General features: G+C 54.5%; 6 protein-coding genes across 6 annotated transcripts; 2 read left to right on the top strand and 4 right to left on the bottom strand.

Annotated features, from left to right (window-relative positions):
- Positions 1 to 1,042: 1,042 nt before the first annotated feature.
- On the bottom strand, positions 1,043 to 1,903 carry CkaCkLH20_08898 (uncharacterized protein; the record flags this gene model as incomplete). Its single annotated transcript, XM_038891613.1, has 1 exon — positions 1,043 to 1,903. The coding sequence occupies one exon, from the start codon at positions 1,901 to 1,903 to the stop codon at positions 1,043 to 1,045; it is 861 nt and encodes a 286-aa protein (XP_038743249.1).
- Positions 1,904 to 8,103: 6,200 nt separating this feature from the next.
- Positions 8,104 to 8,829, top strand: CkaCkLH20_08897 (splicing factor 3A subunit 2; the record flags this gene model as incomplete). Its single annotated transcript, XM_038891612.1, has 1 exon — positions 8,104 to 8,829. The coding sequence occupies one exon, from the start codon at positions 8,104 to 8,106 to the stop codon at positions 8,827 to 8,829; it is 726 nt and encodes a 241-aa protein (XP_038743248.1).
- Positions 8,830 to 9,604: 775 nt separating this feature from the next.
- Positions 9,605 to 11,672, bottom strand: CkaCkLH20_08896 (serine threonine-protein kinase cot-1; the record flags this gene model as incomplete). Its single annotated transcript, XM_038891611.1, has 4 exons — positions 9,605 to 9,917; positions 9,964 to 10,437; positions 10,484 to 10,996; positions 11,041 to 11,672. The coding sequence occupies 4 exons, from the start codon at positions 11,670 to 11,672 to the stop codon at positions 9,605 to 9,607; spliced, it is 1,932 nt and encodes a 643-aa protein (XP_038743247.1).
- A 3,276-nt stretch (positions 11,673 to 14,948) lies between these two features.
- On the top strand, positions 14,949 to 16,454 carry CkaCkLH20_08895 (uncharacterized protein; the record flags this gene model as incomplete). The annotated part of the gene is made up of 2 exons (XM_038891610.1): positions 14,949 to 14,981; positions 15,057 to 16,454. 2 exons carry the CDS (start codon positions 14,949 to 14,951, stop codon positions 16,452 to 16,454), a joined length of 1,431 nt encoding a protein of 476 aa, XP_038743246.1.
- A 304-nt stretch (positions 16,455 to 16,758) lies between these two features.
- CkaCkLH20_08894 (uncharacterized protein) lies at positions 16,759 to 17,573 on the bottom strand (the record flags this gene model as incomplete). Its single annotated transcript, XM_038891609.1, has 2 exons — positions 16,759 to 17,216; positions 17,336 to 17,573. The coding sequence occupies 2 exons, from the start codon at positions 17,571 to 17,573 to the stop codon at positions 16,759 to 16,761; spliced, it is 696 nt and encodes a 231-aa protein (XP_038743245.1).
- Positions 17,574 to 19,882: 2,309 nt separating this feature from the next.
- Positions 19,883 to 20,872, bottom strand: CkaCkLH20_08893 (cyclin-like protein; the record flags this gene model as incomplete). Its single annotated transcript, XM_038891608.1, has 1 exon — positions 19,883 to 20,872. The coding sequence occupies one exon, from the start codon at positions 20,870 to 20,872 to the stop codon at positions 19,883 to 19,885; it is 990 nt and encodes a 329-aa protein (XP_038743244.1).
- Positions 20,873 to 21,128: the final 256 nt, after the last annotated feature.

The following is a 21,128-nucleotide window of genomic DNA, read 5'->3' as shown; positions in this document are numbered from 1 at the left end:
GGCTCGGGGTACGGATAAAAGGAAGACTAGAACCGTAAGACCAAGACGAAGAAGACAACTCGTTCACAGTTTTTCCTGATTCCTACCTTGGTTCTGAAAACCTGATATACGGAGAATTGCAAAATGATACAACCGGCTGTGTGAATTGTGTTGCTAGATCTGGGAATAGCATCACCGGCCGTTCAGGATAGGATAGGTATGAATGTTGAACCCGGTCGAGTTTCTACTACACGAAATTCGAGGAAGTTTAGGTGCCTAAGGATGCTCTACAGTATAAGAATATTCAATCACCTAATATACTAGATCAGTTTCACTTGATGCCTTTGTAGATTACAACTACAAGGCCACTTTAACATTACAGTGCTCTAGCATCACGGCATGCAAGACATAACAAGTTCTCAGAGTGTGAACCTAAGAGTCTAGGGACACCCTTCTTATTCTATCTACGCGAAACTGGCGCGCATTCCTTTCTGTTTCGCTGAGCTACTGTTGACAGTTAATGGGAGGGAACGGAAGGCCCCGTTGGGATATTGTAACATACATTTGCATATTCTAATTGTCTGTGGCTTCTGAAGCACTTTTGTCTTGCCTTATGACGTAGAATAGTTAGAGTCAAGGTTCACATGTTCCAAAGATTGGCAACAGAAGTCTCTGGTTCAAAGCTTCACAGGTCCGACACCCGTGAAGGGGCTGAGCTCAGCTTTGGTCAGCCCAAACTCGAGAAATGCCACGGGAAGGTTCCTAGTCCTGTATAGCATGTGAAATGGATGGCAGCATGGAACTTCATACTAACAAAACTTTACAAAAGCAGGTTACTCAGCTAGAAGGCAAAGCAGCACCGTCGGCGCGATCAAAGCCGAGTGAGTACGTCTCACATCATACGCTCCTCAGCCGCAACAATTGTCTTCGACTATTCTGCCATTATAAACCCGCCACCCCTCTCGTCCTTCTCCTCATCTCTCAGTCCCAGCAGGATTGCTGCCACTTTCATCTTCATTGTTACTACCCTTCGGGCCTCTTCAATTCAGCTCGCTGCTCCCCATCACTCGTCCGAAGCTCGTTTCACGAAGCGGCGGCGGACTTGGCCCGCGTTTGAAGACTTCTCCGGATCTTCGGTCGCGGCCGCGGAAAAGAGGGAGGCGCGGACGAAAGCCCCGTTGCGGACGACGAATCGATCGTCGTCATCGTCCTGTCGCTCTTCGCCGGTAGCCTTGACCTCGCGATCAGTCATGACTTTAGCTCTGGACAGTACCCTGGATATCTCGGCGTTTTCGGACATTTGTGCGATGGTGTGCCAGATATTATCCGGTAAGCTGTAATTCGTCGCGCTAAATAGAACGCAAACAACGGCGAGCAGGATGTGAAAGGCCCCAAGGATGCACATCACCGCCCAATAGCCTCTGCGACGCGTTGGCACTAACGTCGATTGCATGGCTATAATAGTTGTGGTTTCGTTCTCGCGCGTGAAGAAAGGCAACATTTCGTGGTACGCCATTCTCGCCTCCATGAAACGTACGGCCTGGAGCGCGCGCGCAGGAGAGTTCGTCTCGTTGATGATCGCGTTGAATACCTCGGCGTAGATTGTATCAACCTGCTGTTCACCGCCAGAAAGGGGATATATATTTGAAAGAAAGTAAACGGCATCGCTGCTTATTCCGGTGTTGCTGAGAAACCACGGATCCTCGTTTAGACGTCCGTGTTTTTCGGTTGCATCCGAAATGGACTTTTTCATATTCTCGGCAGTGATTGACAGGATTTGACGATTTCCAGGCTGGGTTTGAATTGTCTCGGCTCCCAATTGTCTGCGAACATCCGCAGTGTCGTACGTCTCAAGCCACCGGGCCAGAGTCAGACTGTACGTCGGCTCCTTCGTGACCTGAGGCCTTGAGGCCACAATATCCATGTGATCATATACCGTAGGTGTTGTTCTACAGGTGAATATCCGTTAGGTCTTTTATGTCGACGTGAGTGCCATGATAGGTAGGGTAAGTTGTAACACTCACATGGGTTCAGCTACTATGCACGCTGTCATTGTCAGATTGGTATCAGTGTCATTTCCCCCGGAGGCTCCGGACCAACGAAACGCTTGATGCAGCCATGGACCAGTGTGTTCGGCTTTGACTGGGCGCAAAGTGACGTTTAAACGATTTTTCATGTCCCACAGCCCATTTCCGATTAGCCTTTCGTGAATAGGTAGAATAAATTGGCCAGCCTCCCACAGAACATACGTTTCGCTGGCGCGGGCGTTCCCTGGGAATAGGTTACCAGTTCCCAAAGACTTGTCAACGGTAGTCCAGTTGTAGCTACCAAGTCGACAAGTCTGCCAGACGGACAGATTGGGGTTTACGAGGGCCGGCAATGGACAATCAAATTCCCAAGTGTCGGCGACAGTGGCTTCGTTGGCAATAGGCACGTCAATCGACATATTGCCACAGATACTGACACCCCCAGCATTTTCAACAAATGATTTATCGAGTGATATTGGAGAACCTTCCAACGGGGCGCACATCCGAACATTTGTGATGGTGGGACGCGCGCAGGTGACACGAGAATCGATAACCCTTGTCTTGCCTTGAAAATCGAGCAGTGCTTCTCTTTCCTCTTGCAATCCCAGTGGGAGGAAAGCCCTCACCGTAACGCCGGTGTCGTCAATCCCATCAGCTTCTAATGTGCTGTCTTCTGCGTACTCGGCGAATGTTTCTGACAGTCCCGGCTTCTGTTGCAAGTAATTCCGTGCTATGTTGCTGTATTTGACTTCTCCATCAGGTTGGAATGTGATGCGATATGGAATATTTGTCGGCTGGGGAGGTGAGATGATTGACTTTTGACCGAGATCCGCAAGGAGTAAGGTTGAAGTGAACTGTGTGCCAAGGGTTGCGAGAAGAAGCCACAACCAGAGGATACGCATCAAAGGTTCCGACACTGAATCTCGAAAAGCCAGGAGAGCCAGAGAGATGGAACCACTACTGGCGAAACGAGCGATAGAGACCTGAGCGACTGCATGAAGACGCACGCCACGTCGTTCAACGGCTAAGGAGGCTATCATGGCTATAGCGGATGCGGAAAGCGTTCCCACAGCAGCACGAATGATAACGCTTGTGATAGCGATGCTAAGCTGGAGACGATTAGAGGCGAGAACCCATCGTTGCCAATAGGGATTGTTGTCATCGGCCCACCAGAGCCAGGAAAGGAAGATGACAGCGGCTATCAAGACAGCGAGAGACGCTACCATGCTGGCTTTCAGTGACAATCCAAGACGCGGAGAGCTCCTGCGGATAGGTTGCGGTGGCTGGTGCTCGACCGTTTCGAGAGGTGAAACGAAAGTGACGTTCGGCTGGCTTTTGCTGTCACTGGTGCGATGTTGACGCCTTTCGTCGTCATCCGGATCCCTCCTCTGGTCGTCCTGGTCATCTTCGCCAGTCGAAACATCGTTTCGATGGTTCGGAACTTCTTGATCAAGAGATTGATACATGGTTGACGAAATATCTAGCCACTTTGTTTTGTTAGAACCAGTTTAGTTCCGAGAATTGGAGATCCTTGATAGTTCCTTACCCGTGAACCTGAAGCATTTAAGGCTGTGTAATTATTGCTTGGTATTTCTAGAAAGACGATGGATGTTGTGGGATGTCTTCTGGCTGTCTAGCAGGTCAACCTAGTTCCAGCACGAGGACGGGTGTAGATACAATCTCCGGCAGTGAAGAATGACAAAATGAGCGGCACCGAAACCAACAAAGGGGTGGGAGTGAGATTGTATAAGTTGTGGCCGCCAAGCTGCAAGAGTAAGATATTGAGGCTGGGCGGCGGTTACCTGCCAGAAATTGATGCAACGAAAAGCCAATGAGCTTGTGAGGCAACGAGTAGCTTACCGATTTGGTCTCGGGTACAGCCTGATCACAGCCTGAAGTGTCTATCAATATGTTGTACTACCGGACACTGCGGGGAAGTGACTAAAAAGACACCAGGAGTGTCTATGTTGATGGAGGTTTAAAACGGTGAGGGTGAATATGGAACGGACTGAGGAAGATGAATTTGTGGAGATGGTGGTAGCTGATGACTGGATGAGCATGAGAACGTCGAGAACATACTATCATCTGACTATGATGTGTGCGTACAAGACGTTCATTCAGGTTTGGTGCTTCAGGAACGTTGATGCTTCTACGTGTCAGCCCTCATGCAAGCCGTATGCGCTAGACAGGCGCAGTAAGAGATGTATATTTACTGGCACACCATCAGACTTCCAGCCTTGCTAGGCATCGGACGACAAGAATGGGCAAGATCAGGCTACCGACCACTGTGACTGTTCACACGAAAAGGGAGTCCGGAAGCTATTCTATTGACCAATACAGAACTGCGCGTTGAATATAATCTTTCGGGGCTGCAGTCTTCAAACCGTTTAGATGTTGTGGGACTTGTTTATCTTGAGATGCTCCTGTCTCCTTCAGAAGATTACCACAACAATACATAGATGTTAGACGTACCTATGGTTCTAGCTTATCAACTTCTGCGCGAATCTGTCTCTCCTCCTCATCGGTAATTGACAAACAAAACCTATGGTACGAAATAGCATTCTGGGTTAACTTGTCGCCCCTCTTTGCTCTGATCAGCACTTCCTTGAAGGATTTGAGCCTTGATTCATCCCTTCCTCTGAGTGCACTTCGAAATCTCCCTTTCGCCAGATCCTGTACACACTCCTTCACAGACGTCATAACTTCTTGTGACGCACTAGATAGAGTCTGTCTAGACTCTGCCGCGGCGTACGCTAGTCGTGACTGAGATCCAGTTGGGTCGAAACTTCCTATCGCAGCAGGGCCTGAACGGTAGAGAGTTGCGACAGCTAGGCTCGTATCGATGAGATCGGACCTCGCCATTGCACCCAAGAAGTTCTTGAAATACTTCCGTGAGCCGCCTGAGACATCTGAAATGGAGTCAACTATAAGAATCTTTTGAGAGCTTGCACTACAGCCTACTTACCTAGCTCTTTCTTCGCAATGAAATAGCCCACATACTGGTTGAATGGTAAAGCCGAGCCACTGTTCTTTAAGTTAAGGTCGAAGTTGATGATTTGAGCCTTTGTGCCCACGAATGCGGATCCATCGCGCTTCGTCATAACCGCTCTATACATAAGTGACAGAGCGAATAGTTGACAGTTTCTGCCCGTAAAGGTATAGGTATCGAAATATTTGATGACATGGCGAGCCAGCTTTGTAATCTGCTGCAGATTGAATTGCGTTTGCCCAACGTTATACGCGATTAGTGGTAATCGTTTACCGTCCTTTGTGGTGTGATGAAAAGTATTCGAATCCACCTCTCGTCGGATTGCTGCAAGGTCTTTCTCGACATCCTCAGAACTCCAAGGGCCGATGTCTTGGTTCAGTTGTGGCGTCTTTTTGTTTACGAGATGGAAGAACTGCCCCTGTGAATAAAATGACCAGTGATGCATGGATATCAGCAGAGCAGTGTGTGGCACCGTGACGAGATAGACATCGTGGAAGTCGGTTGATGTGGTATCGTAGTCTCGCAAGGAGGGATGGAACTGAAGCGAGAAGCCCAAATCCGCCAATTCCGACGAGTTGCTCCAGCCTTCTGGCATGATGTTCAATCGGTCTAGAACATCCCCTGGTGTTGGGAACCACCGATCAGGTTGAGGGGCGTATCCAATGTCGTCAAGGGAATCTGCATAGCCGGTGAGGTCTTCCTCTAGTATTTCGGCGTTCGGAGGTCCTATGCCCCTTCTCTCTACTCCTTCGTTATGATCTGGAGCGAGAGACATGCCGACATTGAGGTAGACTTGACGGGGTATGCAGAAGCATGCATGGAGATGAGCATGGAGAACTCAGAAAAGACGGGGAGGGCAATGGAAAGAAGGAAAAGAGGGGCATGGATAAGGGAGGGTAGGATTTTGGAGACAATCCCTCTGTCCGCGCTTAGCCGCTAATTCATGATTCGTTGAATGCCAGAACTTGCAGTGGTTTCTTGTGAAATTGCCTGGGTTCTCAGCCTGCTCGGGTACAGAACCCCAGCCTGACTAGGCTTGCTTATGTGCTGTGCTATTTTTGTATCGTCAGGCTCGAAGCACTTCAAACCACTCCATCTATCTTAGTATTCCAACGGTTGCGTGAGATATTGTCGCACCAACGGGAGGCATCGAGCAGTTTTGGGAGAAATTTAAGGATGAGATCGATGTCGAGGACTACCGAAATGCATGCGTGTTCAGCAGTAGCCAGAGTTACGGAAGACTTCGCTAATAATATATAGTTTATGACCGGTCTGCTCTAATTTCCGGTACATTGAGGTGGACTGGTTTGTGTGTGATTGCGTTCTCGAAGACTGGAGAGTTTCATACGTGAGCACTGAACTGCTCTCGTTTCATAGCCTCTCGCATTTACAACTATACAGAGTCATCATCCCAGAATACCAGCTCCCTTTCATGAGATTATAGTCTCATTCAAAACCTGAAGATTCTGCCTCTCAGCTGTAGGTTCTGCCAATGGCTTTCCACAGGAGAACTCGTATTTCCCTTCAAATGCAACACCGACTTCGACGAAGGGACACCGAGCGTCATGGCTCGCATGCTCAAGCTGTCGGTCTATGTCCCGAGAAAGCTCTTTCAGTGCCTCCCTCTGCTTTGAACTCGCGCGGTCGAGCGGTCATGCTCAGTCGGTTGGGTGGATGTTGCCCCAGAACTGCGCATATCCCATGGCGATAATCTTGGTTTCAGCCCGGACATTCTTCTCGCTTGTTGAAAATACCATCAAGGAGCGGCGTGCAAGACTTTCGTTAACGATCCTTGCTGTAGAATCTATGGATTGGTTACCAATTTCCGATCCCTCAAGACCCAAACAATCGATTCCGTCAACCAATCTCAGACGTGCGTCGTGATCATGAACGAGGAGGGCGGCCGAGACCATGCCAAACCGAGTACGAACTGCAGCGGTTTCGGCGGCTAAGACGAGGCCTCGTGGAATCTCAGAAAGTGTCTCACGCCTTATGTTCCGGATGTCGTCCCCTACCTACGTGATCGACACCCTCCGGGACAATCTGGGAAGCTTTACAGGCACTCACTATCAAGAACGAACAATGAAGCACTGGCGAGTTACCTGTACCTCAGACTATCGGGATAGAGAGAGAATCTGAGGACCCTACCCTAAGGATCCTTACTGCAAGAGTTTACTTGCCGCGAAGTCGCTAATTTCATTTCTGCTTTTCATAATTGAGCCACCTCACTTACCTAGTTTCATACTCCATCCCGATCATTACTTGAAGGTCCGACGAAGCATCGGCGCCGACGACATGCCCCCCCACCCACTTACTTGGTCGTCGTCTTATTGAGTCTTGACTTGAAGTTTCATCGGTCTATGTAATGGCCTGGTTCCACCACAATCGAGAAACTTCCATGGATATAGAGACAGTAAGAAACTATGGCAAAGCAGCCGCAGTGCGTCACCTTCAGGGCGAGTTCACCAGCACCTACCAAACTCCCCGCCTCCCACATGACATCACCCAGCCAGCGCAACTCAGCGAAAGAAGCCGCGCGCCCACATAGCTATCAAAATAGACCAGAATGCACACTGATAATAGAGGTAAGCAAAATACAGGAAACCACAATCTAAAACATGTCCAAAAAACAAAAGAGAATGAGGACGGCCCGACTCGAACGGACAGCCTTCGGGACTGGAATCCGATGCGCTACCATTGCGCCACGCCCTCTGCTTGTTTTTTGATGCCGTTTACAGAACACCAATCGAAAAAAATAGGCTGAGGCTTGGAAACGGGCAGGAAGGACGCCCTTGTGCAGGATCGTGAACTCCCCGGGGGAGTGTTGGTGGTTGTTTGTGCTCAGGGACAATCAGCACACTCACCGAGCCACACCGATTAGTGTAGGGGCTCCACTTTAGAAGCTCAAAACGGACAATCATACCCCCGAACCGCGCCTTCACCTCGGTGAGCTCGACATTTCGCGACTGAACCTAGCATCTCATTTTCCAGTATCCAGCTTTCTTCAACCTCAACACCACAATCACAACCCACCCTCTCCTCCGAACCAACCTCCACCGAAAAAAACACCCATCGCGACCAACGAACGAGCCGAACAGTAACAAAAAAATGGACTACCAGAACCGCGCGGGCTCCAAGTTCGGCGGCGGCGGCGTGGCCTCCCACTCCGCCACCAACGCCGACCGCCGCGAGCGCCTCCGCAAGCTCGCCCTCGAGACCATCGACCTCGACAAGGACCCCTACTTCTTCAAGAACCACGTCGGCTCCTTCGAGTGCCGCCTCTGCCTCACCGTCCACCAGAACGACGGCTCCTACCTCGCCCACACCCAGGGCAAGAAGCACCAGACCAACCTCGCCCGCCGCGCCGCCCGCGAGCAGAAGGAGGGCAAGCAGAACATCGACCCGGCCACCGGCCTCCCCGTCGGCGTCGTCGGCGCCGGCTTCGGCGCCCTCGCCCGCAAGAACGTCATCAAGATCGGCCGCCCCGGGTACAAGATCACGAAGGTCAGAGACCCCGTCACGCGACAGCAGGGGCTGCTCTTCCAGCTGCAGTTCCCCGACATCAGCCCCGACGTGGAGCCCAAGTGGCAGGTGATGAACGCCTTCACGCAGCGCGTCGAGGAGCCCGACAAGAACTTCCAGTACCTCCTCGTCGCGGCCGAGCCGTACGAGACGTGCGGGTTCAAGATCCCCGCGCGCGAGCTGGACAAGAGGGAGGACAAGCAGTTCAGCTTCTGGGACCCGGACGCAAAGGAGTACTGGCTGCAGGTCATGTTCATGTCGGAGAGAGAGGAGAGGTACGTTTCTGCGCCGGGTCTGGGTCCGCGCAGGTGAGAGGAGTTGAGAGGCTGGGATGTATGAATACTTTTCGCGAAACTCGCGTCGACGAAGTGACAGAAAGTCCGTGGTGCCGAGCCGGAAATTTCCATCATCGGGATGGCGGCATCTTGATAGACGGTTGGGGAACTTCGGACACGGCATAAACATATTTGAGGGTTAGGCGTTTGGCGCAGGATACGAAATTGTAAGCTCTTGGCCCGCAGGTATGCGATCTGAGCTAACTTCAAAAGGTTGCACAATACCATCTCAGAACACCAGATTAGCTGGCTTGTCACAAATGCATTATTTTGACTGCATTCTATCGCCCAACTACGAACAGTCATCCTCGTGTCTCCTGAATTCTGCGTCTGCATCCACGATGTATAGATCCAGTGCTACTAGATGTCACTACCTCTCCCTCTCTCGCCCCCCCTCTTCCTACGACAGACACTTCATGCTTCTCGTGAGAATGTAACGAACTCTAAGCACCCACGCTCCACGCCCTCAGGCCTACGAGGCAACGACCCTGTCTGCCCCTCTCCATCTACATGGCGATGTGTGTGATTTTGTGTGTCTTGATGCGAGTCAACGCCCTTTATGCAGTGGTTGGTGAAAACAAAAAAACGGAAAATGCAAGTCTTGGTAACATGAATCTGGTGTATCGGTTGGCAAAGAGCAAAATCGAGTACATGGAGAACGATCGCGGGCGTTGCCGCAGAAAGTCTCCGCAGCTTCTTAGCGCAAAGCGACCATGTCGCTGTGCAGGCCACCAACGATGCGAATGGGTGTCTTAGCGGAAGTTGTTGTCGAAACGCTTGAATGTGTATCCAATGAAAGGCAAGCTCATCTCGGGCGACTCCTCGACCACAGGGACACCCGAGCGGGCTTGCTGGATGGCCTGCGCCTTGAGCACGGTAGCATTGTCGGTCTGGTCGATCTCGTCGGTGGGGAAGTACGTGGTATCAATGGCGGAAGTCAGGCGAGGCTCGAATGGCGCTCTGATACGGCGCAGGCTGTCGAACTCGACGCCGCGGAAGAAGGAGTGGGCCTTGATCTCGTGTGCGCCACTGCGGCCGAGACGGTTCTCGGTGTTGCAAATCAAGCTAGATATGTCAGCCTACGTTTTTCACGCGTGGTCGCACAACTCACCTTCGGATCAGGTTCTCGGCCTCGACGCCGAGCTGGATGTCATCCGGGAAGTACAGAGTCTGTCTCCAGTTGACGATCTTGCGGTATGTGTCATGGCTGTCCTCGGCGCAGAAAGGAGGCCATCCCACCAAGCACTCGAACATGATGGTGCCCAGCGACCACCAATCGCAGTCGAACGTATAACCGTGACCAGTGAAGATTTCGGGTGCGATGTAGTCGGGTGTTCCGACGGTGGAGTAGGCCATCAATCTTCTCGACTGGCGCCAGGCGTTGATCTGGGAACGGTTGCTGACGGTAAGGTTGATCTGGTCGATAGCGACAGAGTTACGGTCGCGTGGTCTGTTAGAACGGCCTTGGAGCAGCTGTTGGTAGTAGTTGTTATCGTGCAAGCGATTGAAGCCAGTGGAGAGACCGAAATCGGTCAGCTTGACGTGACCGCCGCGATCCAGGAGGATGTTGTCAGGTTTGATATCACTGGAATTGTCAGCAGAAGCCCATCAGTTTGGCGCATGTAACCTACCGATGAATGAAGCCCAACTTATGAACCGCCTCGATCGCAAGAACAATCTCTGCAATGTAGAACCGCGTGATGTCCTCGGAGAAGATTTCGTACTTGATGAGCATGGTCATCAAGTCACCACCGGGCAAGAACTCCATCAGCATGTAGAGGAAGTACGAGTCCTGGAACGTCGTGTAGAGCTTGACGACCCACGGACTGTCGGATTCGGCCAGGATATCACGTTCGGAGCGGACATGAGCCAGCTGGTCCTTCTTGAACATCTCCGTCTTGATCAGAGACTTCATGGCGTAGACCTTGCCGTCACCCTTCTTCTGGACCAGCTTGACCTCACCGAAGGCACCCTTTCCGATGATCTTGACGGTGTTGTAGTTCTCGGGCTTGTCCTTCGTTCGCAGGAATCGCAGGTACTGTCCTTCTTTGCGGCCGGCGGTTGACCAGATCTGCTCGCGTCTCGACTGGCTCTGGTTGGGCTCGGAGAGCTTGGCTTCCATCTCGCTTTGTCTGCGCACGACACTGTTACCACACCGAGCATGCGTATTGTACGCGCGTCTACTCACCTCTGGTTCCTTTCACGAGCACGCTTCACACTGTCCTTGAAGAAGTCGGACGCCAGCTGGGTGCACTTCTTCTGGTTGCTGTTGGCATTGGGGCCGTACTTCTCGTAGTTGCGCTCAGGGGCCGGGGCGAAAAGGTCGGCAGAGGCCTGCTGGTTCGGGAGAGGGGGCGTCGCATAGTGACCGTAGGAGGGGTTCTGGCCGGAAGCACCAGCAGTACGAGGTCGCTGGCCGGGAGAGGGGCCCCGAGAGCCGTACGGCGATGCGCGGGCAGCGCCGCCGAGGTTCTGGTGCGAGAATTGGTGGGCGAGGCCGACGTTGGGGTCGTTGGTGCCCGGGGTGTTGGATCGCGGCTGGTAGGCGGCATTGTAGTCGCCGTGAGCCTGACCGTACTGGGCCTGCTGCTGGTTGCCCATGAAGTAGCCTTGCGGAGCGTAGCCGGCAGCGTACTGCTGCTGCTGAGGGTGCTGCATGCCGGGCTGTTGTTGTTGCTGTTGCTGCTGCTGACCTTGCTGGCCGAAGACGGGCTGAGGAAAGGTTGAGGGGGTCGTGGGAAACTGGCGGTCGCTGCCGGGAGCCAAACGATCGTTGTTGTTCCCAATGTTGAGATAGAGGCGGTTATTATTGCTGTCCATTGTAGGTTTCGTCTTGACTCGGGGATAAGGTAGTGAAGTAAGGCAAGGCAGGCGGCGTGCGTGGGTGCGGGTGCAGGCGGTGGTAGGGGTTGGGCTGTGCGGTGACTAGCAAAGTGGCAGTTTAATTGACAGTGCTATGGTCCCGTCGTCGAGGAAGTCGGCGGCGGTGCAGGGCGGCGGCAGCGGCAGCGGGCTCTGGACTAAACGGCGGGGAAGAGCAGCTAAGGCGACGAGAGGTTGCAGCCGCGGGCGGCCAGGGTCAAGGCGGGAGGTTGGCAGTATTGGGCTGGCGTGCCCGGGGCGGATGTCGAGAAGATAGATTGCGGTGGGTGGGTGGATGGGAGGAACCCGCTGATGCTAATTAAGAGTAAGTGCGAGCCCTAGTCGATTGACGAGAAGTGCCGTCGGGATATTAAGACGGATGTTGTGTACAATACCTTTGGTGTCGAGTCGAGGGATAAAAAGAAGGGCTGGATATCTTATCCTCAGGTCGTCACCGAAGTAGCGAAAGGGGTACAACAAGGTAAGGTAGGTTGAGTACAGAGTACAGAGTACAGTGGCGGAGGGGAAAGGCACCAGGTCTTTTTTTCTCCTGCTCCTGGCTTCCTTGGGCCGTCTCGAGGATTTCGACGGCGGGACAAAGCTAGGTTGCCTTGGGAAGCTAGCTTAATTTGTCGGGGTCTGGGGCGGCAAGATGAGGCACCTTCAAGCAAAAGGAGGAAAGAATTGTGAGGGGGAGGGAGGTGAGGAACGAGAGGAAGTCGAAGTCACGAGACCCAGCCGGCAGGTGGAGGGGGAGGACACGCCGTTGACGGAGCGTTGGGTCGACGGAGGGCGGAAGCAAGAGCCAATTGCTGTGCTGTGTTTTGTGTCGAGTTGAGTTGATTCGAGTCGATGTCGAATGAGGTGCCAGGACATAGGACATGGACATTGGACATTGGACATTGGAGAGAGGGGAGGGAAAGGGAGGCGAGAGAAAGCCACCACCAACAATCCATGGCCCTGGACTTGACACTTTTCAGGGACTCGCCTCAGCTCAGGAGAGTCCAAGACTCCAAACAAGCACCTCCACTGGCACCTGTGACCGTCCCTCAGTTGGACCTGGACCTGGACCCCAACTACCCCTGAGAACTGGAGCATCCCTCGTCTGTGACTGGCTGATCGGCCGCAGGTGGGGTCTATCTTAGGAATTCCTCCGCTGCACCTCTGCTTGATATCCTGTGAAGAATATTACCCAGACCGTCTTTATCAGACAGACCTGCTTCTCAAATCATTCTTCAGATGCACTCGAGACCTCACATAGAGCTTCATGCGAGTATCTACTCGTAGTTTATTTTCCAACATCCCCGGGGTCTGTCTCTCTTACCTAAGACATCTTTCCCGATATCCGTCATCGTCTCGGTCGACCCACAAATGTGCGGGGCGGAAGGGGAAGCGGCGGGGTCGCAGGTGAAGTGCCAAAATCCAGAGGTGAGAGGCTTCTGCTCGCTTAAACCCGACCTCCTGTTCTCCTTTAGCGGCTCCCCCTTCTGTGTCTCCAGCATCTTTCACTTCTTCACCGACTCTTCAATCCAAAGACGAACCAATCCAGCGGAAAGGAATACAATTCCTGCCACCACTGGAAAATCACAACTTACCTAAGACACCTATGTGCCCGACCTCCCACCTTGACTTTTCGGCATCAGAGTTAAATCCAACTGCCATGTCCAACTGGCTTCCGCTAACACGAACTCAACGCACTCTAACTTGACGGACCACCACAACTCTTAGCTCTACGCCGGTGCGACCAACAACACCATCATCACCACCTCCCGCCCCTGCGATTGGCTTTCCACCTCCAACCGTGCAACATCGTCTCGGCATCTTGCCGAACCTCCTCTCCCTGCCGTCCATCCGCATTGCGTATTTCCACAACAGCTTCATCCGACTAGGTACTCACAACCAGCCTTACTGAAGTAGACTGCCTCTTCCCCAACACCGAGGGAGGGCTTTGACATCTCACCACGCCCAATCCGAACCAAGCCCGTCCCTCCTCGCCCGTTCATCTCTCCGATGTCCTCCATCTCGTCTTTCCTTGCGAAAACATTACACGTCAGCCTTGACCCCCCTCTATCTGCCGCATCGCATAACCATCGTCATCCCGTACCCCGTTTCTAGCTTCTTCCATGACACGACACCGGCAGCCTGGCTCTCCCGGCACGAGGGCATCACGGCGGACCGCATCAACGCCGTAGAACCCCGCATCCATCACGGCAAAAGATAGGTTGCCCACGTCTTGTGCTCCGCGTACCACGCAGCGTAGAGAACTCGCCGTTACACCCGCCACCGCACGAGGCTCTCGTCGTGACACATGGCTGCGTTGCACTCTCGCCGTATCTCGACGATCGTCCGCTCGAGGAGTAACCCTGGCTGGCCTTTCAACGTCCCTCGTCAGTCGTCGCCCGTGTTCCACCGTCCTCGTCCTCGTGACCTTAAAACGACGTGTAACCCATTCTTACTTGGACCTCGTATGGAAGCCATCACCAAATAGCAAATCAAGAAATATCAACACCACCGTAGCGAATGACAGCGACGCCGACGGCAGGCTCACGCAATGCCCCGTGCCCGTATCAGACTCTCGCATCACATCCATGACATGACCCAAAAAGCCCGCAATGCGCGGCGTCCTCCTGCCATCGCGACTTTTTTTTTAAACCGTCGTTCTGCAGCAGACAAGCGGACGTCGATCATGCACCCAGATCTGCCGTCTCCGGGATCGCTTCTGTCGCTCTCCGCGCTAGTCGTCGTCCCTCCCGCGTGGATCAGCCATATCCCAACTCCCGGACTTGGTTACCGACGCCTCAGCACCTTTTTTTTTTCGGGGGTTTCGGCGTAGGGGCATGATTTCTTCAGACGGGATCCCGTTGCATGCCGTCTTCGAGCCCGAGCTGAACAAGTCTTCCCTGTCAATTGACTTCTGTAGCTCGTAAGAGAAGAAAAAAAGAAGGGTAAAAGAGGCCGTGACAGCTGAGGTGCATTCTGAGCACGGGCCTTGGTCTGTAAGTAGAAGGCGGTGAAGCCCAGAATCACACCTTGCCGCATTGGGACAGATAGATCCGATAATTCGGCGAAGCTCTTATCGCGACAAAATTTCCAAAAACCTCATTCCCGTCCCGCTCGTCGAACGCTGCGTGCCATTGCGAACGGCTGCCATCCGTCCACCCCTTCTGCGCTCTCCTCGCCGAACGATATTCTCGACAAAACCCATACATAATAATCATCTCAAACAACACAAAAATGGCGGAGTCAAAGCCGCCCACGCCGCCCGAGGTACATACACACCCATCCCGCTTCCACCCTCACCAACGACCTCAAAAGTCGCATATCTAACTTCCCACCCTCCAGGCACCCGCACTCGCGGCCCCGACGCCGGCGACAACAACAGCAAAACCGGCCACAACAAATGCTCTCCCCTCCTCCTCCGCCGCCGAAGCCTACAAGGCCCCGAATCCGAATCCGGTCTGGCAGATGCTCGGCATGCGCGGCCCGCCGAAACGCCTGCCCTCCCGCAACTGGATGATCTTCCTCTCCATCACCGGCGCCTTCTCCGCCGCCGTCGTCTACGACAAGCGCGAGAAGAAGCGCGCCACCGCCCGCTGGGCCCGCGCCGTCGCGCCCCTCGCCGCCGAGCCCGTCGCCAACCCCTCCCAGCTGCCCCGCAAGCTCACCGTCCTCCTCGAGGCGCCCCCCGGCGACGGCCTCCGCGTCGCCCAGGACCACTTCCTCGAGTACGTCAAGCCCATCCTCGCCGCCTCCGGCCTCGACTGGGAGTTCGTCCAGGGCCGCGAGCAGGGCGACGTCCGCGCCGCCGTGGCCGAGAAGATCCGTCGGCGCAGGTCCCGCGAGGAGAGGCCCGAGCAGGAGCTCCTCCCCACCGAGGAGAACCTCCGCGACGCCGTCCGCCAGAAGAACGCAATCCCCGAATTCGACGGTCCCGCCGGCGACATCGTCATCGGGAGGCACACGTGGAAGGAGTACATCCGCGGCCTGCACGAGGGCTGGCTCGGCCCGCTCGACCCGCCCCCGAAGCCCGAAGAGCCCCCCAAAGAAACGACGCCCGAGACCGGCGCCGACGGCGAGGAGAAGAAGAAGGAAGAAGAACCCAAGAAAGAGGAGGAAGAGAAGAAGAAACCCTCCCGCCCGCCCCAACCGGTCCCCCACAACACCACGGACGACTACCCGACCGCGCACCTCCCGCTCCTCATCCCCTCCGAGTTCTCCCCCTCCGAACCCATCCCCTTCCCCCACGTCCTCGGCTTCTCCGCCACCTTCACCCGCCTGCGCCGCTTCCTCACGCGGCGCCGCCTCGCCGACGACGTCGGCCGCCAGGTCGCGGCCGTCTGCTTCGCCCACGCCCGCGAGTACCGCGAGGACATGTCGACCTCCTCCCCCGACGAGGAGCCCTACGAGCAGCAGCGCGCGCTGGCGCACGAGGAGAAGGACTGGGCCAAGAGCGCGTGGAAGAAGCCCGAGGACGCGCGCGACGACGAGGAGAGGGCCGAGCTCTCCACCGAGCGCGTCTGGACGTCCCCCGTCGTCGTCGACCCCCGCATCGCCGGCCGCATGCGCAGGTTCGAGATCCGCCCCGAGGACGAGGAGCGCGCGCGCGCCATCGAGGTCCCCGAGACCGAGGTCGAGGGCTGGATCAAGGGTAGCCTGAGGTCGTTGGGCGTCTGGGGGTGGGAGTACTTCGTCGCCGGCGGGCCCAAGGGGCCGAATGTCGGCAACATTGACGACGAGTGAAGGTAATGCTGTTGTTGCGAAGGTGGGATGACGGGATGAAGAAAAAAGCGTTGTATACTATCCCCCCGCCCGCTGCTGCGGGTGCGACGGCTGGCGTATATTCTTGTAATTCTAGCTCTTTTATGGCTTGTGGCTGCATGGACGGGCGTGGGAAGGCATTATAGACATGGGGCCAATTAGCCTCCACTTGACACGAATTCCACTGTACACTCCTCTTTGATCAACTCTCGTCTCGCCGTCGTCTTTTGCATATTCCACCCTGGAGCGTTCAGGAATCCCCTTCATAACGCTCCGGTATCCGTGATCAATCATCGTCAGAATCAGATTCATACGCAACAAGCCCAACCTTGAGCTTCGCAGGCGGACTCGCCTTAGGCGTCTCCTTCACAACCTCCTCCTTCTTCCCCTCCGCCGTCTTCTCCTCTCCCTTCCCATCACCACCTTCGACCTTCTCCCTCTTCACCCCAAACCCCCTCTCCTTCCTCCTCCTCTTCCTCGGCCCGACAGCCCACTCCTCTTCGCCCCCCTCACCTCCCTTCTCAACACCACCCTCATCCTCAACCTCCCCCTCGCCACCACCAGGCCTCTTCGTCTGCGCCCGCCGGAACTTGGCAATCCCCTCCTCCGTCTCCCTCCTCACCCTCTCCTCCTCCTTCCTCTTCGCCTCCCTCACGTCGTCCAGGAACTCAATCTCGTCGTCGTCCAACGGCCGGAACTGGTTCTTGATCTTGTTCTGCTCCTCGAAGGCGGCTTGTTTGGCGGCTGGTCGTCCCGAATCAGTAATCAAGCCCAAAAGAAAGAACGAAAGAAAGAAAGAAACCACAACAAACATCATGAGACGGGATAGAACGAAGGGCCATCAGTAAATAAAGAGACAGTACCTTTATTGGCCTGCAAGACATCATACAGACTCCTCTCCCCGCCCTCCACGGCCTTGACCCGCGCCTCCTCCCTCCGCCTCCTGTCCGCCTCGAGCTCCTTCTGCACGGCCTCCCACTCGGCGTTCTTCTTGGGCGCCTCGCCCCCCGCGCCGGTGAAGACAGCCTGCTCGCCGGCGGCGGCCGCGGTGGCCTCGCCCGTCTCGGCGTTGATCGCGCCCGCGGAGACGAAGCGCGACATCTTGGAGGGACAACCTTGGACTTTCCTCCCAGTCTCGAAGATGGTACTTTTCTCCTGTCCGATGGGACTACAGTCCTCCGGCCTGAGCGGCGCTCAATAGGATGAGTCCCCTAATATGAACTGGTCCTCGGAGCAGTGAAAGACCCGGCTGTCACTCGCGCGGAATGGACGTGACCGAAACGTCCTCGCCAGGCAATGGGATCAGCCAACCACGGCAAAGAGAGAAGCCGTCTGGAATAACGTGGCGCGCGATCAGATAACGCGAAAGCGGCGCGGAGTTCAGGATATATCAAAGGTGCGCCTTGGGAGGCTTGTTTGTCGTTGGAATCAGATGCGGTTGAGAAGAGAATCAAGGTGAAGACAGACGGAGAGGTGCGACGTTGAAAAGCCCGACGAATCAGAGCTCGGGTCCACACGTCGATGCGAACGAGGTCCTTCCCCCCCCCCGGCTGCCACTCACTCACCCACTCACTCACTCACTCACGTTGCTCACACTTTGACAACTCAGGTAGGCGCAAGAATGAGGCAAATCAAGCTCGAGACGTTGATCTCACTCATCGAATCACTATTCAGTGTGATTTATTTTCTTGAGAAAATCACACGTGCCAAGTTTGCACGTTCCAATCCCTCGACACATACGGGCCTCACTCAGCCTTTCAGTCACTGCCTCCGTCTCATCTCACTCTCAGCAGTCTCGGTCATGAAGAGTGTGGTTCACTTTTTTAGTGTATTTGTCTGTTTGTCTAGGACTACATCTTCCAACACGTCAGGACGTGCCCATCGCGGCCTCATCGCACGCGTTTTGTGATCCTCGCTTTTCCTTTCCAATCTCTGTCCCAGAGTATCATAATTCCGCTACCTTTTTAGTCGTAGACACGCTTTGCTGTAAGGGCGGTCGCCACGCTCTGGTGCCGCCCGTGACAGTCGGCGCTGCCCGCGGTGGAAGATTCGTATCCAGTCCCGTTGGTTTTTGTTTCTCCATATCTTCCCAAGTCGTAGACCTTGTTAAAAACCACAATCCATGGCTGTCTGCAAATGGAAGAACAAGCCCGCATTATCTGCCGCCCGTTTGATAGTCATACCCCGTAGCCATACCGCTCTCTAGTGAATGCCAAATTGACATGAAGAGAAGAAAAAAAGAGACGTCTAAGAATGTCATAAACAGAGCCCAGGAATTCAGTTGCGATGACGTAGTCCCATTCTGGGACGGCATCCGCAGACCAGTTGTTCCAGGGGAAAAGGGTAACGAGAAAAAACACACAAAGAAAATAGTAAACTCCAGAAAACCTGCCGCGGAATTATCCTCCGTTTTGACCCGAGTGTGCAATGCAGAACACCTCTCCATGTGAGTCCCTTTTTTTCATTCTTGCGAAACAAACAAATGCCCGCGCACAACCAGCAAAACAAAACATGATCCATATGTACCTCCGCTCATGCAACTTGTCTTTTTTGCGCGCCGAAAGGCGTCCAGTACTGCCCACTACCACCAATCTCAGATGGTATGGGCCGGCCAACTCCGTAGGACCACATCCTAACCGAGAATGGAAGCCGGTGATGTGCCGGACCGAGTAAATTACAGCAAAATAATACGATCTTCTCGGTGGACCACAAAGGAAAGAGTCGAAGCGACAGGTGAAAATTGTCGATGCTTCGCGAGTCCGGCCCAATGAATCGAGTTGCGTGCTACGTATGGCGCCACAATTGTTGTTGGCATCCACTGCTAGCGACATCTCGGTAGGTGGGCTTGGAGGTGTTGTCGATGGCGATCTTGATCGAAGGGCGTCGGGACGGTCGGGAAAGTGTACGCATCGTCGGAAAGGACCACCCACTACCACACAAACATAGAAAAGCCAGAAGATCTATCGACCAAACTCCAGGGGAATCGCAGGGTTGACCGTAAAACGCCAGTGATGAATTTTATCCGTATACCAAGGGGGTAAAAAAGAAATTAAAGAAATAAGTCATTAGGGGCCGCGTTCGCTCAGTCGTGAACAGCACATCCGACACAATTACCAGGCAATAACAGACAAGGCTGGTAACCGAGGATGTGACAGAGGTGTCCGGAGGTGTCGAAGCGAATCGGGCCCGTGTCGTGATGGTCAAATGCCGACGTGGGGACCATCCGGTCAAATAACCGCTTCCGGTTTCTCGTCGTGAGAGGGTATCTGAAGAATGCAAATGTATCGTCATGCCGAAAATAAAACAAAAGCCCGCGTCTCCCATGACGCTGGGCCCCCCAAAACTTTTCCGATAACAAAATCCCTGCCAATTTCATTGTGCGGTCATGCCGCGAAGTGTCGTCGCAGAGCTTAGCCCATGACGGGCTGGCTGAAGCCGGGGTGGGCAAAGTAGGCGGGCGGCTTCACAGCAGGCCCAACGCAGCTTGCGCAATTGCACTCGGCAACGCCGTGCTCCCACATGTTCTGGTTGTAGCCGTAGTGGCCAGAGAACGTCTGATTATGACGATGGTTGTAGTAGTTGTGCGAAGGCTGCTGGTAGCGAGTGTTCCACTGGCCGCTGGCGGCTGCCTGGGAGAACCAATCGTTGTATCGGGCGTTGGCCGATGTTGCCGAGTTGATGTACTCGGGAGTGCCGTAGCCGGAGTCGGGTGGTGTGAGCGGAGCCGCTTGCCAGTTCCAGTTGCCGTAAGCCTGCTGATGGGCAATCTCGTTGCGCTTGATGGCCTCATAGCGCTCGTATTCAGCTGCCTGCTGCTGAACGAAGGTTTGGTACGAAGAACGACCATTGTACCGGTTGAGGCTGGTGTCGATGGCGGGAACGAGCCTCTCGCGGTTGGCACGAGCATTGGCCTGATCCTTGAGGATCTTCCACTCATCCCAACTGGTGAGCCAAGCCTTGTAGTCCGCGCTGTAGTCCAAGTTGACGTAGAGACGCCATCCCGACTGCTCCAGCCACTCGTGTTCCAGAGCGTTGAGCTCAGCGACGGGAATACCACTGACCTCCGACCATGAACGGTTCTGGAAGGTGTTGTCGTCCAAGAACTTGCTGCCGAGAAGCAGAGAGACCGTCAGCATGCGCCAGACCTGACCCTCGGGGACGGTGTAGGCGGCGTTGTTCTGCTTCAGGGTGTTGACGCGCTTCGCGAGGTAGTTCATGCCGAGAAGGATGGTGCTCTTGGGCAGTCTCGTGGAAGAGAGGATCTGCGAGACGAACTTGCGGAAGGGCGGCGTAACGGCAGAGGTTGTCAGGGGTGTGACGACACGGGTAGCCATCTCGGCGACGAACTCGGCCATTTGGTCGACCTCGTAGTCGAGGACGGCACATACTCCTCCGGGCATGATGGCGGTGTTGAGATGGGGTCCGACGAAGATCGTGAGATGACCTTTGTCGGAGGGTGAGATTGCTCGAAGCACCTGTTTTGGACACTTGACAACGAGGCGTGGGCCGTCGCGTGCTAGACGTAGCGTGCAAGGTCGTGGAGAAGTGGTGTCGTGTTGGTGAGAGATGGAGAGACTAGCCCTTAGTAGCCGCGAATAGCCATCAAGGGTTGGATGTCGGTCGACGTCGCGAATGAAGGTCTAGCGATGGAGTCGA

This window comes from Colletotrichum karsti (genome assembly GCF_011947395.1).
Source record: "Colletotrichum karsti strain CkLH20 chromosome Unknown Scaffold30, whole genome shotgun sequence".
Lineage (NCBI taxonomy): Eukaryota > Fungi > Ascomycota > Sordariomycetes > Glomerellales > Glomerellaceae > Colletotrichum > Colletotrichum karsti.
The sequence above is the reverse complement of the archived record's forward strand: the minus strand, read 5'-3'. Positions and strand labels throughout refer to the sequence as shown.